General features: G+C 42.2%; 2 protein-coding genes across 2 annotated transcripts in view; one reads left to right on the top strand and one right to left on the bottom strand.

Annotated features, from left to right (window-relative positions):
* COL4A6 (collagen type IV alpha 6) overlaps nt 1-4,428 on the top strand; it is a 111,866-nt gene extending 107,438 nt beyond the window's left edge. The window contains exons 43-44 of the mRNA XM_015560721.1: nt 316-602; nt 2,802-4,428. Of these exons, the coding sequence (XP_015416207.1) occupies nt 316-602; nt 2,802-3,062 (548 nt within the window). The 3' untranslated portion in view covers nt 3,063-4,428. The remainder of the gene's footprint in view (nt 1-315; nt 603-2,801) is intronic.
* A 1,333-nt stretch (nt 4,429-5,761) lies between these two features.
* Nucleotides 5,762-16,165, bottom strand: part of ATG4A (autophagy related 4A, cysteine peptidase) — a 33,327-nt gene continuing 22,923 nt past the window's right edge. The window contains 7 exon segments of the mRNA XM_006758819.2: nt 5,762-6,300; nt 6,809-6,917; nt 8,589-8,645; nt 9,875-10,020; nt 14,883-14,967; nt 15,055-15,242; nt 16,035-16,114. Coding sequence (XP_006758882.1) covers nt 6,230-6,300; nt 6,809-6,917; nt 8,589-8,645; nt 9,875-10,020; nt 14,883-14,967; nt 15,055-15,242; nt 16,035-16,114 — 736 coding nt within the window. The 3' untranslated portion in view covers nt 5,762-6,229.

Raw genomic sequence — 16,165 nt, 5'->3', positions numbered from 1 at the left:
TTGTATTTTCTACAGGTATGCTAACTCTGAAAAGTAGACTTACTCTATTAATGCTGGTTTTATAAAGCAGATTAATTAGGGAATAATTATTCATTTTATAAAAATATTATTTTCATTATCAAATTTCCCTGGTGCATTGAAAATAGGATTTGATCAACAGATTTTAGTGTGTGTAAAGTGTTCCAGGATGGTAAGGAGAGGTGTCCCTGTTCTGGCACAAGCAGTTGGATGTAAACCCAAACCACCATCTAGCCAAGTCCTAGTAGCCCTGGACATAGTCCCAGCCCTGCTCCTGTCCACCTTCTCTCCTTCCAGGGTTTGCTGGCTCTTGTCTGCCCCGCTTCAGCACTATGCCTTTCATCTACTGCAACATCAACGAAGTGTGTCACTATGCCAGGCGCAATGATAAGTCCTACTGGCTCTCAACCACTGCCCCCATCCCCATGATGCCCATCGGCCAGACCAAGATCCTCCAGTATATCAGCCGCTGCTCTGTGTGTGAGGCACCCTCGCAAGCCATTGCTGTGCACAGCCAGGATATCACCATCCCGCAGTGCCCCCTTGGCTGGCACAGCCTCTGGATGGGGTACTCCTTTCTCATGGTAAGGCCTCTGTCTCTGTTGTAGAGGCAGAGGGCAGGGATCTCTGGGAGAGTCCCTCAGACTGATTTCCAGTTTTAAGGGACACAGAGTAGAAACCACAGAGTTTGAAAGGAAGGGAAATGCTTGACCTGGGTTTGGCTAAAGACCAGAGAGCCCACTTTTGCATGAATGACAGGTAATTACAGGTGTGAGCATAAAGGAACAGTTTGCACCCAGTGGTTCAGGGTGAAAATGCCTATGAATCACCAGCACAAGCCCTGACATCTTTATGCCTGCTTCAGTTATGCCATAAGCAAGGGAAGTAGGAGGAACCACACAATTTGGATGGACAGTGAGGGACAGGCTGTCCCTACTTAGGGCTGGGACACATTCTCACTGGTCAGTCTGGGCATGCCACTCCCATTCTTGTGCCGACACTCCCTCCAGCCACCTCCTCCAAAAAAAGCTCAGATGAGGCCATGTTGTATTTCCATGTCCTTGCTGGGATTTCTGCTGCCTTGCCATTTTGATGGGAAGGCAATGGCCAGCCACGCTGGATCTTGATAAGAAAGAGCTGAGAACATCTGTAAGTCCAAGACAACATCAAGTCCTTCACATGACATTCCATGAATAAGTTGGCACATTAAATGAGTTAAAGGTCAGGTTTAGGGTCAGGAAAACTCCCAGAGCAAATCAGTGTGAACCCCCTGAAGTACCTGCTTCACCAGAGCTTCTTTGCTAAATCACCAGGGGTGAGGCGGTGAGAGAGTATCTTCAAAGAATTACCAAACTGCAGTATTTGTGAATTGTTTGTCCCAGTGTAATACAGAATTACTTACCTATCAATCTTAGTTCTGTCCACTGAGCTTCCACAAGGAATGGTAGAAAAGTTATGTATGAAGTATCATGTGCTTTGCTCATGGGGGTGCTCTGAAGCCCTTATTCAGAATCTCTTTACTCTTACTGTAAACATAATTCTAACATACTAGAATATTATATTTTTCTGAAAACATGTAAGGATGGGAATTTGGACTGCCTATTAAGGCATTTAGAAGCAATGAGACATGCCTACTAAAAAGGAGAAAAGAGGGAGAAAACAATTCAAAGGCCACCCAAAAAGTCTACAATTTGCGTCTCTTGGTACAGGGTCCCTGCATTATCCTCCAAAGCAAAAACCAACATTCATAGCAACAAGCCTGGGTCATCTATAAAGTGTAAAATACAGTGTCTTCTGTTTAGTAAGGCAGGGTAATGTGTCATTCGTGCTAGAAAGCCTTACCTGATGATCAAAATGAGGAACACTTTGATACTTCATTTATTAGGAAAGGTCATTTTTATGGAGACACACTTCCCCAAAGTTCTGCAAAGTAAGGTGTAACTGTGTGTCCAACCTGGGCATCTGTCCCATTGGCCATTTCCTGACCTGTGTGTGTGTGAGGCCTCCCCACCTCATGTGGTCCAGATAATAACCCAGCTAAAGTGACGGAGAGAGGGTCTTTTGTCTACGGATATTGTGACCAAAGATTATTGCCTCATGAGTGACACTGATGAGGAAATCCTGGAAATGGGTGGTGCAGGAGCTTCCTGAAGTGAGGGCCAGAATATTAGGCTAAATCTGAGGCCTACATGTACATAGCAGGTAACAAACACAATATCTCGCTCTAAAGGTTGTGGTACAGATTGAAAATAGAAGTTCTAATGAAGGTAAATTCAGAGCTATTAATAGATATGTTGGGGGAGGGACCAATGGTTTAACCACTTTGTGGAGTATTGCATGCTTTTTTCCTTCTTGGTGTACACCACCTGGGGCTTGAAGTAGACGGGCTCTGAGAAAAACTGCATTCCAAAACCTATTGATTTTTTTCTTAATTCAGCCTAACACTTATTTGCTCATGGAATTGGGGGAGGCGGGACACACTGAGCACACCTCAGAACTCTGTGGGGCAGCAGCAGTTTGGGAAACTGGCTGAGATGTGGTCGCAGCCCATGCGCAGTGTGTTGGGTGGGCACCAGGAATCTTGGAAGGATCTACTGGCCCTGAGGCTACTACAAAGGATGAGCAGCCTAGGTCCAGAAATATAGCCTTTGGTCTGCTGGCTAGACATTAGGGATGAGCCAAGGGGCCTGAGTTTAAGAAGGAAGCACATGTTCCTCCTGGAGCAGCAGAGTGTCCATCATCTCCCATGGGCCCAGCTCACACTTCACCCCTGTCTGTTTCAGCACACTGCCGCTGGCGCCGAGGGTGGAGGCCAGTCCCTGGTCTCACCTGGCTCCTGCTTAGAGGATTTTCGAGCCACTCCTTTCATTGAATGCAGTGGTGCCCAGGGTACCTGCCACTACTTTGCCAACAAGTACAGTTTCTGGCTGACAACAGTGGAGGAGAAGCAGCAGTTTGGGGAGGAACCTGTACCAGAAACATTGAAAGCTGGGCAGCTCCACACACGAGTCAGCCGCTGCCAGGTGTGTATGAAAAGCCTGTAGGGTGGCTCCTGCCATTCTGCCCTTTGCTGTCCCTTCCTCCACAGAACAGTCACCTCACAAACCCAAACCATCTGAAGAAGAAAGGCCTAAGCCCATTTTCCTATCTGAAAAGTTGTACATTGGAGTCTCATTTGGGCTGGACTACTGGATACTGGTCACCCCAACCCTCAGGCCTAATGGGTGAGCCCACCCTGCTGAGATCTGCTGTCCCATTTCAACCTGGCACTACTGTTTGATTTGGATATTTGCGTGACCTCAGAAAGACCTGCTGGGCTTCCAGTTTCTTAGAAAGCTGCTAGCTTTCCTCACCATTTTGATCACAAAGTGGTTCTATAATAACTGATAAGTTATTTCTTTATGTCCAGAGGTCACCACACATTATTTGGCTTAAACCAGAACCAAGTGTTTCCACATGAAAAAAAATACCTGGCTAAGTATTCATGGATGACTCAGGCCTGCATAAAGCAAGCCTTCACCCTTCAAGAAAACCCACTGAATCTAGGCAGGCAGCAGAGATGGAATGAGGTGCCAACCAGTAGTCTAGGATGAGCTTTGACTCCTTCAAGAGTAAGCACGACTGGACCCAATATTGCTTAGGAAGGTTTGAAGGCCAGAAGCCAAGAAGGGTTCATCAACTTCATATGGTCCTAAACAAATCATATCCTTGCCAACTCCCTCTCCAGGCAGAGACCTACCAGTATTACTTGGCCGGGTCCAGAGTAGAGTGGAGGATGCACCAAATGTGGCCAGGCCCATAAAGGGAAATAAGAACCACAGCCCCTTCTCCCAGGCCATGGGTAGAAGGGTGGGTGGGTAAGGAGGTGTGAATTTTACTTTTGACTCCAGGAGCAAAAAAGGTAAATCCCTTGTCACAATTTCTCAGAAGTCCCGTTTCATCCAAATGCTATCCAGATGTGTGTAATGTGGCAAACTGAAGCTGCAGTTTATTGATTCCTTTGCATTTTGAGACTGTAAGAGACTTTCCATTAAAATGCCCTTCCAATTACTCTTTTACAGGTAGCCTGTTAAGCTATTTTAATATTTTTAAAACCTCATAAAAATCTAACACACTCCTCTCTTTAGCAGTTAGCAGACCTAAAGCAAGCCTAAGTCAACTATAAAGTGTATTTGTTCTGTTTGGGGGATTTGTTTTAACCATTTTATCAGTTTCCCAGAACACTTAGATATGTTAACACGAGGCAATTCCTTCCAGATGATTCTGTTTCCTTAAATATTATGTAAACTGTGCCAACTTAAATAAAACATAATTGGTATAATCTGAATTATTGTTATCTTCACCTCCTCTCTGAGTAAAAAACTTGGTTGTCAGCTCTGTACATCGCAAATAAAAGGAATTTAGCATGAACAATTGACTCTTGATGTTCTCTGATGAAAACTTTTCTAAATCCATTTCTCTACAATTAATGAGTCTCCCTTGGAGCCATGGGGGCTCCTGTTACTACAAATTGAGCTTTATAACAAAACACTGAGACAGGAAAAAAATACAATTAAAGTCAAAGAACAGAAAGAGTCCTCTAACAGGCAATAAACCCAAAACCTGTTTCAAATAAGCCTATAACTGCTTTTAGTCCCATGCTAGAGTTCAAGAAAGGAGTTCACATACTTCTGGCACCCCAGGATCATTTTCAAATAAATCAACAGTAGAGAAATGCTAAAGTTGTTAAAATCAAATCTCAGATATATATGCATATGTTTGTATAGTATAAAATATATCCATTGGAAAGATAAAAATTAATAACAACAGGAGCATCAGGGAATGGAACTAACACTTGGGAAGAAGAGACATTTCACTGAATACCATTTTGAATATTTTGAATTTTGAACCACTGGAATATATTACCTACTGGGGAAAGAAAAAGAGGAAATTTTGGAATCTAAGGAAACAAGTGTTATAATATTCCTAAATATACAAGAAACACACCTTGGCTTGATGCTAGCTTTCAAACTCCAGTTGCTGGCCTTCCTCACAACTTGGTTGAGATGCAAGTGAAATGCATACAGGTTAAGAGGGCAAGAAGAAATGGGGAAGACACCGCTGGGACTTGAGGTGCAACTACAAAGGAGAGTTGGTGGCAAAGACAATAGGAAAATGTGCTTTAAAATTTAGTATGTCGCTAGTCCTTAAAAGGTTTGGAATTGTATATGATACACAGATTAAAGGTGACCACATGAATAATTCTTTCTAATAAGGCTGTCAAACAAAATGGAGTCTAATTCAAACACGATTTTTAATTTCCCAAACAAAAATCAACATTTTAAGTCAGTGATTGGCAAACTACAGACTGTAGGTTAAATTTGCCATCCACCTATTTTTCTAAATATAGTTTTATTGGTTTATAGCCAGGCTCAGATTGTCTATGGCTGCTTTTGTACTTCCAACAGCACAGTTACTAGTAAGTGGCTGAGACAGAGGTGACATGGCCTACAAAGCCTGGAACATTTACTATCTGGCCTTTACAGAAAAAGTTTGCTGACCCTTGACCTAAGTGATCATGATTTCATTTAAGGACAGGGTGATATCTGACAAAAGTATCAGTAAAGAAGGGAACAGTGACCCATTAACTAGTAATGTTCCCCCAAAGAGTCAGGAGATCAATAAGTCCACATCTGACATAATTTCTTAGACAAACTTTTTGATATTATAATTAAAATACATATTCAAATAATTTAACAAGAGCTTTTTCTCCCTGGTGTAATCACTTTATTATTAGAGCAAAAGAACAGACTGCTTCTTAGTATTTAGCCCAAAAGAGGTCACACCTAAAAGGGTGCGGAAGCACGGGTAACCATTTCTCATCTGCTGGTGCTTGAAGCAAGGTGGGAGTTACTGTCTATCTTCCAGAAGTCCACCTCCTCAGTTAAGTAGTGGCAGAGTCACTATGGCCAAGTAAGACAAGCTGAGAAGCAAAGAATGGCTCCTAATCTTTCTGCTCCTAGATCCCATGATTGTTTTAGTTCTTTCTGGGAGAGGATTGTTGAACGTTTTTTCTGAGAAGCGGTGATTGGCTCAGTCATGATTGATTGCTATCAAGTTTGTATGCTGTTGGCATAACAGGCACTTGCTGACTACAAAAATTTTATGTAATGAGTTCATGTTCTTCTGGTGCCAGATGGAAGACAAATCTTAAGGTTGAGTTCCTACTATTTTATACACTCAGAATCTCGAAATCTTCCTCCAAGTCAAACTCCTCTAGTTGTTCAGTAGAGTCAATGAATTCTGTGAGAATACAAAAATGAGAAAGAAAAAAAAACTTGATGCTTAAGTTAAAACAGTCAATACATTACTCAGTAGAGAAGACTATGCATTTTTAAATTGTTTTTCTAAAGAAAAGCTTTTGTGGAGACTTACAGATAGGACCACTGCCAACTATTAGAAATTCTCTCTAAAGAATCAAAATAACCAGACTTATTACATAGTCCTATTCACATGATGAGGAGGTTCTGTAAGAACTTGGAGGCACCTTTTAACTCACCCATGGCCTCTGATTTGTTATTCTGAACCAGACTATGAAAAAAAAATGTCTAGTCATTTTGATTTTATATGGAACTTTTGCACTAAGCTCATTTTCTGCTATTATCATTCTTTGACATCAGTATTAGTTCATCAGAGGATTTAAATAATCAGAAGCACTATTCCTTGATTGGTCCAGATGATTGCTTTTATCTCATAAACCAATTGCTACACGTGGGTCTGCTGGCTGAAGGGCCCCTGAACAACCACTTACCTGCCCCAGTGGTTGTTACCTCTGGTTTGGCTGGAGGTACAAAGGGAGGCCAGTGCGATGGATGTTTCTGAACTAATTCAAACATCCTTAAGTTTTCCTTTAGAATTTCCTGAGGAGACATAGAAGCAGTTATAAACACTGCAGTCACTATATTTCTGTCCAATTGGCAGTCTATGACCCCAAGCCCCAAGAGAGTAAGTAGCCTGATTGTTGAAAGGTGAAAGCAAAGAACTATCAAACATTCCCATCCTCTATTTGACCCATCTAAAGACCCAGCCCTCTTCAATTCTAAAACTGTTGGCCAGGAGGGAAGGCCAATGGAGGGAGCATCTGATAGAAGGCCAGTACTCACTGCCCAAACTCCATCATGAGGTTCAGGTCATATGCCAGTTGCATGGACTCAACTCAATTTAGGGGCGAGATGTTCCTGAAGTGTTGGCTCCAAAGAAATGTTGGTTAATCAAATAAAATCTGCCCCAAGAGAAATACTGGTACATATTGGCATGGTTTCCATTTAGTCCAACACTTACAGTATATGTCCTAATTTAAATGGCACAGTCTTATCAGAAAATTTTTCTTCTAATTTTAAATGTGATATAAATATAGTTTTGCTGCATCCTGAAATATAAGTATTGCTTTTAGACAATAAGTATCCATTATGTTTCAACTAACTATTAACTGGGGTTTTAGATTCAGCTAGGGACATTTGTATTAATTGTTTACTTGTGAAGAAAAATCTTCCCTCCTTACACCTACAAGAGGCTCTGGGCTCCAATCTCTTTGTTTTGCAAATAGGAGAACATTGTGTCTCCTGCTATCTCATCCAGGGCTCTTTAGACTACTCCCTATGACAGTGATGGTGAACCTTTTGAGCTCCGCGTGTCAGCATTTTGAAAAACCCTAACTTAACTTTGGTGCCGTGTCACATATAGAAATTTTTTGATATTTGCAACCATAGTAAAACAAAGACTTATATTCTTGATATTTATTTTATATATTTAAATGCCATTTAAGAAAGAAAAATCAACCAAAAAATGAGTTCGCATGTCACCTCTGACACACGTGTCATAGGTTCGCCATCACTGCCCTATGATCTCCCTTCATTTTTTTCAATAAGCGTTTATCAATGTCTTTCACATATTTGGCATGTGTTAGAAGCTCAGAATGAGGGAGACATATACAAAGATTGGTGATCCAGCAAAACAATAACTACTCTTTTACACAAAATATAAAAAAATAATAGCTTGCTTTAGTATTTACACAAATTTCTCCAAATTGTCTTTCCTTTAAGTAGTAGCATGCCTATATTTTATATAAATAAGACAGTGAATAGAAAGACAAGTCCCCTAAACCATAATAATACAGTACATTAAACTGTAAATGGAATACAGTACATTAACCTAAATAAATAGCAAAGTAAATCAGTTTCTTCAATCATCTCAGTGTTCTGAACATATCAAAAAAACTTAGGCTGAGCTATAAGAAATTGGCATTTTTAGGTTAAATGGTAGAATATTAGTTAAATATTTCATGACTTGTAGGCTTAATGAGATAAAACTTTAAGAAGCTAAAAATATCGCTTACTTGACTTACTAAGCATATTTCTAACAAAAGATTTTCTTTGGTTCCCCAAAGTTATATGCAATTTACCACATCTTAGTTTCTTTCTCTTGCAGTAGAGTTATATCAGGCTAGGTTTATGTTACTATGAAAAAGTCTTGAAAATGTATCACGTTGAATAACTTTTGTTTTTAAGATTAAGAAAAACATCTATCTTTACCTTTTGAACAAGGCTACACCAGTTATCAAAGTCTTTTTCTTCTTTGCAGAAAAATCCCTTGGGGGAAAGCAAAAGAACATAACTTAGAACTGGTCAGGGGCACCAAGGAAGGCCCTTCCTGTACTACAGGATGGAGCCACTATGTGGGATGTGGGCCACTCTCCTTGGATGTGATTTCCCAACAATTAGGAAGAACATTGGGAAATGTTCTAGACATTGCCTCCTAGACATTGCCTCAGTTGGACACAAGCATTTGCTCATTCATTCTTCCTTCCCCCTCAGTCTCTCTCTCCCATCCCTCTTTCTGTTTCTCTCACTCCTTCGGTCTCTCCATCTCCCTCTCCCTCTGTTTCTCCTGTATCTATACTTCTCTCTCTTATTCTGACCCTTTCATTTTCTCCTTGTCCCTTTTCCTCCATATCCCTCTCCCCTCATACTGTGAGATATAGTAACTTAAAGCCCAGTCTCCAGTGTGGGGTTAATTCCATTACATTTAGTGTAATAATATACACATCTATAAAGAAGAGTCAATTAAACCAGTAAACAAAATCCAAATAGTACTTTTAGCTAGAGGCAATATTTAATACGGTGGTTTTACTTTAAGGAAATTATTAGAATGAAAAGAACCATCAGCCTTGTTCTCCATCCTCAGAGCTATCATCTAGTAGTAAAAGAATGGTCTAAGGAAAAAGGATTCTTTGGATACTGGTGCCTTGAATTAGAAGACAGGATGCAGACAGGCCTCAGAACCACTGGCTACTTCACAGCAGCTGCACCTTCAATGTGTGTAGACAGCAGCCATACTACTTGGGGGCAGGAGGGGCTGAAACTTCCTGGATTGTATGCCCAGAGAATTGGCACTGCCTACCCAGTGGATCTTGCCCCCTTCTCCCTCCCTACTGATACCCTACATTATTCCTTTGGCCTGTGTGACAATAATTAGAGGGTGAGAAGGAAAAGTGTGAAAGATGATAACGCTCATAATAACTAACATTTATAGAATATTCACAATGTACAGCATACCTCACACAACCCTACAAAGGACTCAGAAAGGTAAAGGGACTCCCCCTAAGTCCATTACTAGTAAGTGGCAGGGCCTGAATTCCAACTTGAGCAATTTGGTTTCAGGGTCCACTCATTCCCCACTATTCTACACTACCTCTCATGGGGGTGGTAAGTTAATATAATCTGGCCACCCTACCTATATACTTGGAAAATACCCAGGGAACAAATCTGTAATAGGGCGGCAGTGTATCTCACGGCTCACCCAACCTTCAGACACCCACCAATGCTACAGAAGGATCCAAGTTCAGAATATTCATTCGTTGTGGTGACTGCAGACAATGGAAAGTCTGATCATCAACGGTTCCATCCTCTTCAGTGTCAACAAAGGTCTGGGTTGTGTGAGGGTCCAGGAAAATGAGCTCATCACCTGTTGGAATGAGGCATGTTTAACCTTCAAAAAACCACCTGCCCTGGCTCCACTGTTGTCCTTGGGAGGAGGCTCTCTGCTTTCCCTAACCCCTCCCTTGGTGACAATGAAAATGAGATGATAGAAAGCCCGAGTTAAGGTGAGCATACCTAAGGAAGCCACCCACACTCAAATCTAAACATTCAATGAGAAGACTTGCCCTAGCATTCACACCTCCTCAAAGTCCAACTCCAAAAATGGAAAGCAGCAGGTTTGGGAAAAGGTGGGGATGAGAAATTACAGATGACATGGCAAGCTCTGTGAGCAGCAGTAGCAAAGAGGTGGTAGGTAGTATCACCAGGCCATGAATTCAGGTGCCAATGGGGGTTTCCTGCCTCTTTCAACATTGGAAAGCATCTAGTTCCAGACCATTGGTTCTCAGAGCTACAGTCAGAGAGCACATCTGGTAAGGAGAAAGGCCTTGGCCTCCAAAAGAAATGGGAATGCTGGCTTTGCTATGGATGAGATACCAGGAAGCTGACTTCTGGTATTGATTAGCTAGCAAGTTAGTCCTTGTTAGCAAGTTAGTAATCTCTGTTGGAAAGCACTGCCTTGGTCACATTAACTTCTTTACAGATATACCTTGCTCGGAAAACTCACTTTGAGATTATCAATGTTTACAAATAAAAGAAAAACCATGCTTCATTAAATTGAAAAAGTCTAGCCCAATAATTACCTGGGAGGGGTTTAGGATAATAAAATCTCTACTTTTCAAAGGGCTGAGAGTTTCCCTAATGCTCACCAGTGGCATACTGAGTAGGCAAAAGTGTCTAAGGGAACACCCTAACCTCATTATCCAGGCCTGAGGGCCATCTAGGCTTCTTTGTTTTAGACTGAGTTAGACAACCAAAGAAATACCTACCTGTAGCAGGAGGATGGGCTGGGAAGGGATGCCCTAAAGACCTTTCCTGGAATGGCATCCAGGAGTGTATTGGGCACATATAAGTGCTTCTGTTGGAAAAGAATATGTTTATGTCTGATGAAAACTCAACTTGTCTCTATCACAGACCTAGGACAAGCCTATTAAATCATTGTCTTAATTTTTCTGCTTAAAACTGGTGTCATTGGACCTGTTCCAGTTACCTCATAGGGTATTATAAGAACAAGAAGAATTCACCTCTGTAAAATGCCTAAAACACAATACAAATACAAGTAAGTCATAGAAGTATCTTGCTTAGATCCAAAAGTATTTCTCTACAAATAAATGTTGGAGAGTATATGAAACTCAATGCTTCCATATGATTTATTTTATGAAAGTCAAGGAAAATATTCCCCCAGACCACAGGTGGGTGACATCAGTTATATCAAAAAGGCTTCAAGTTACAATGAAGAGCAATAACCAGGATGTTTAGAGGGAAGCCTAAGAGGCAAGAGGAGAAGGAAGTTGTGCACAAGAAAATATGAATCCAAAGCAGGGTTATTATTAAGCATCGTTCTTCCAGAATGTTTCTAATTAAGGTGCTGGGAATAATAGCAGCATCCTATCTGCCTGTGTACCCTGTTTCCAAGAGTGCTTAAAAGAGATATAGTAGCCCTAGCTGGTTTGGCTCAGTGGATAGAGTGTCGGCCTGCGGATTGAAGGGTCCTGGGTTTAATTCCAGTCAAGGGCACATGCCCGGGTTGCAGGCTCGATCCCCAGTTGGGGGGTGTACAGGAAACAGCTGATCAATGATTCTCTCTCATCATTGATGTCTCTATCTCTCTCTCCATCTTCTTTCCTCTCTGAAATTAAAAAAATAAAATAGAGACTATTTTTAAGAGAGAGAGAGGGAGAGAGAGAGAGAAAATCTAGCCCTAGCCAGTTTTGCTCAGTGGAAAGAGCATTGGCCTGCAGACCCAAGGGTCTTGTGTTCCATTCCAGTCCAGGGCACATATCTCAGCTGCAGGCTCCTCCCCGGCCATGGCCCTGATTAGGGCACTGCAGGAGGCAACCAATCAATGTGTTTTTCTCATATGGATATTTTCTCTTCTACTCTCTCTAAAAATCAATGGAAAAATTTCCTCAGGTGAGGATTAAAAAATAAATAAAGAAAAGAAAATCTAAAAAGTCCTAGAAATGATGTGGGAACTAAACTAAAGTCTCTCACAAGGCCTGAACAGAAGAGGCAGGCTATTCAACCAACTGAAAACAGAGGGTTCACACTATAGATCTCCAGGTGGCAACCCCTACTAAAGCACAGGAGACAAATATCTCCCCTCTATGCAGGCCAGACTTTCTCACAGCAAGAGCTTTTCCCAGCTTCCCTTCAAAAAGAGAGCAACAGGGAAGCAATGTGGTATGGTAGACAAAGATGACCAAACTGGGATCAAATCCCAGCTTCACTACTTTCTAGTTGGGTGTTCTTAAGAACACATCCCCTCTATTAGTTTCTTCAGGTATAAATGGAAATAAAAGTCTTTATCTCAAAGGGGTGTTATGCTAACTATAACTATATCCATCTATCTATATCTATACATAACTATATATATATATCTATTATATATAAAAAAGGCTAATATGCAAAGTGTCCCCTTGGGAGTTTGACAGGGAGACCAGGAGTTCGATTGCTCGCTGTGACATGCACTGACCACCAAGGGGGCGGTGTGGAATGAAGGAAGGCCCCGCCCGGCAGCCGGCAGCCAGGGAAGGGAGGCCTCGACTGGCAGCTGGAAGGCCCTGATCGGCCCTGATCACTGGCCAGGCCTAGGGATGCTACCAGTGCATGAATTTCGTGCACAGGGCCTCTGGTTTATATATAATTATCTACCTATTTTTATACATCTATATATAACTATCTATATCTACATTTATGTCTATGTCTATGTCTATATCTATATCCATATCTATCTACCGAAAGAGATAGAGATAGAGATGAGAGAGAGAGAGAGAGAGAGAGAGAGAGAGAGAGAACACTTTGCAGAGACTCTGGCATAAAACAGCTGTTTAGAAAATGGCAGTTCTCATCCATTCCCTCCCTTCAGACATTCTACCAATATGAACCCCCCAACCTAATACACTAGGAGGTAAGTCAGAAAAGGGAAGTTGAGGGGATTGTGGAGTGAAGGTTAAACAAAAAGATTTTTGAGAGTTAGTGGGCACTATGTAAACCTCTATCTTTGGCACTGAGGATTGTCCACACCTCTTTCATGAGTAGTCAAACTACACAAAATCACCCCAGTGGCCTCAGGAAACAGAAGAGCTTCTTGATCTTGGCAAATTCTTTCTGGGAAAGTTGGGATAAGGGAGGCCAGGAAGCCAAGGAGTGGCATACCCTATTCACTGAGATCCTTCCAAAATTATTTTCCAATCTGTGTCAACATTGTCCTCAAACACAAATAATAAGAGATAGATTTTTGCAACATTTCTTTGACAGTAACCCAAAAACTTAGAAACAGAAGATATTGAAATTTATATAACTACGTTTTAGTTAGAAAAATATTAGTCCCCCAATTTTCCATCAAGCTGTAGTTCTTAGGCTTGGCCAATAGATGGCAGCATTAGAGAGAGCTGAGGCAACTGTATAGAAACACCAGGCTTAAAGAGAGAAAAAGGAAAGAGATGTTGAGGTCAGGCAGGGTGGAGCCACCTTTTATTGAGTATATACTACATGCCTAACTCTTTACTGAATGCTCTACTCTCATGTGACAACATGGTGAGTGAGGTGTTAGCCCCATTTTCCATTAAGAGGAACCTAAGATTGAGAGTTGTTCTCTTCTGGTGGTCACACAGCTAGCAACTGGGAGACTAGCATACACCACCAAATATGTTTGTTTTCACTCCACATCACCTCCCTGAATCTCCAAGGAGATCGTGGAGGAGATAAGGAGCACTCCCTTACCTCCTGTCAAATGCCTCACCCTGTCCTCTGTATATCCCTCATACCATCTCCCATACCTGCTCTGGTTCTCCCTTGATAATATAAGGCTGTCCCTTGCAATCTTCTTCAAGGTCCAGTATCTGACCACTCCACTCTTGTGAGGAGGTGTCCTGTACCAAATTTCCCTAACAACATCATTCTCTTCCTGGTGCTCTTCAGCACTAACCAGGTGTCTAGATCCTTGGTACTCAAAGTATAGTGTGTGTACCAGCAGCACCAGCACTACCTAGCTAGAAATTCAGAATCTCAGGGACTACCAAGACCTACCAAACATGTATTTTAAAAAACTCTCAAGGTGATTCTTGTGCATATTAAAATTTGAGAAGCACTGAACTAGCTCACCTTGTATGCCAAGGGCCTTAAGTGTCTCTGGTCACACCTAGTGGATAAGGTGGTTAGGTTTCCAGAGGTGTCAAACTAGGCAGGGAATGTCAGGCTACTTGTTAGGATCCATATTAGATTAGTGGTTTTATCAGAAAAAGGATATCTGTCTTTGCCTCTTCTAATTCCCACTGAGTTATAGCTCTAAACAATGAGCCTGCAGACCCAGCTGCATGAAGCTGGGAAGGAAGAGGATGGCCCCTGGACTAAATGCCTGAACCCCAGTAAGACAGAGATCAACAAGGCCAAAAGAGTGACACTCTACCACCCTGGGCCCCACAGGAAAAAGAGAGATGAGCTGAAGCAATGCTGTGACCTTTAGGTGGTCCTGTAGGAAAGCAGTGCGAAATCATCTTATAAAGAGTCAAGGAAGTGGAGACATTCAAGGGGGATCTGCTCTATGTCAGGCACACAGAAGTATTACTCTCCATAGATCAGGCAAGAGACAGAAGGAGCTGACCAGAGACCACTGCATCTCCAGGCTGGACTAGGCCCGTTAATTGGAATTGCCTGGTCTCCCATGCAAACTTTCTGCCCGCCCTCCCTTGGCCCATAATGACTTACTTGTGATTCCTCTTTTCTTACCTAAGAATCCTATGAAATAATAGGCGTTATTTGGTTTTCCTCCTAATGCCCCTAAATGGAAAGAGAATGTAAGATTCTCAATTCACTTGTGGACTGCTGCTCACGGATCTCTGTGCTCACATGGCGATGTGATGGGCAGGCAACAATGGGCTCGGAAAAAGGAGTGACTTACTTTGAATGCATCAACATAGACAGGATTGATTTGGTTTATGCCCAGGCGGAGGGGCACAATGAGTAGCAGGGATTTCCAGGCTGGGCAGCAGGCAGAGGTGGCCTTACTGTGGTTCGAAGCATTCAGAGAATCAGGGGGACTCTCACCATCTGTATCAGTACTCAAGGGAAGGACACGGCACATTTTTTCTAGAAACAGAAGACAAGAAAGCTGGTAAATTAGGTATCCAGCCCTAATAGATATGCCAAGTCAAAACTAAGGGAGACCTCACATGACACCCCCTGCCTAGAAGGCCTTTGTCTCTGTCACCAGAACCCAGCTTGTCCCACTTCCCACAGGAAGGCCAGGCCACTCTTCCAGCTCTTACTTTTCTTCCTTCTTGCAATTGAGCACTCCCTTACCTCCTGTCAGATATCATGGGCTCATTGAGAGAATCTCATTTCTCAACTCGTCTGTGAGGGTCTTTGGGAGAGGGACCGTGTCTTTTAGTTTCTCTAACCCCACGGTGGGGAGCACAGGGCTAGACTAGGGGACAGTCTCCACAGAAGACATGTTGGTGGTTTAACTGATTATCCACACCTGGGTGTCCTGCAGGGAAAAGGTCTGGTACCACACCAAGGAACAGAAAAATCCTCCTATTGTTTTCTTCCTTTCATAAAACTGAAAGGAAAGAGAAAAAAGGGATGCAGGGGATGATTAACCAGGGTTCTGTGATCCCCTAAGATCCATTGCCCTGCTGGGGCAGGTCAGAGTCAGTGTGTGTGTGTGTGTGTGTGTGTGTGTGTGTGTGTGTGTGTCCGTCTGCAGGGACCCAGCATCCTAAGATCCAGCCATGTCTGTCTGTCTGTCTATCTGCCTCTGTCTATGCCTCTCTCTTCCTGTATATCTATCTATATATCTATCTCTCACTCCTGATTTCTGAATGGTGAGGAAGGACCTCAAACCCACAACCCAGAAAGGTAAACAGACTGTGGACTCACTGATATCTTCAATGACCACTGTGTTATCCATTGAAACATAAACAGCCAAGGAATTCCATTCGTCAAATAGAGCAAGTTTTCTGCAAAGCAACATACAAGGAAGTCACAATTGTGGAAGATGAAAATATCAG

This window comes from Myotis davidii, unplaced genomic scaffold (assembly GCF_000327345.1).
Source record: "Myotis davidii unplaced genomic scaffold, ASM32734v1 scaffold215, whole genome shotgun sequence".
NCBI classification, from domain to species: domain Eukaryota; kingdom Metazoa; phylum Chordata; class Mammalia; order Chiroptera; family Vespertilionidae; genus Myotis; species Myotis davidii.
Note: the sequence above shows the minus strand (reverse complement) of the source record. Positions and strands in the feature narration are given on the sequence as shown.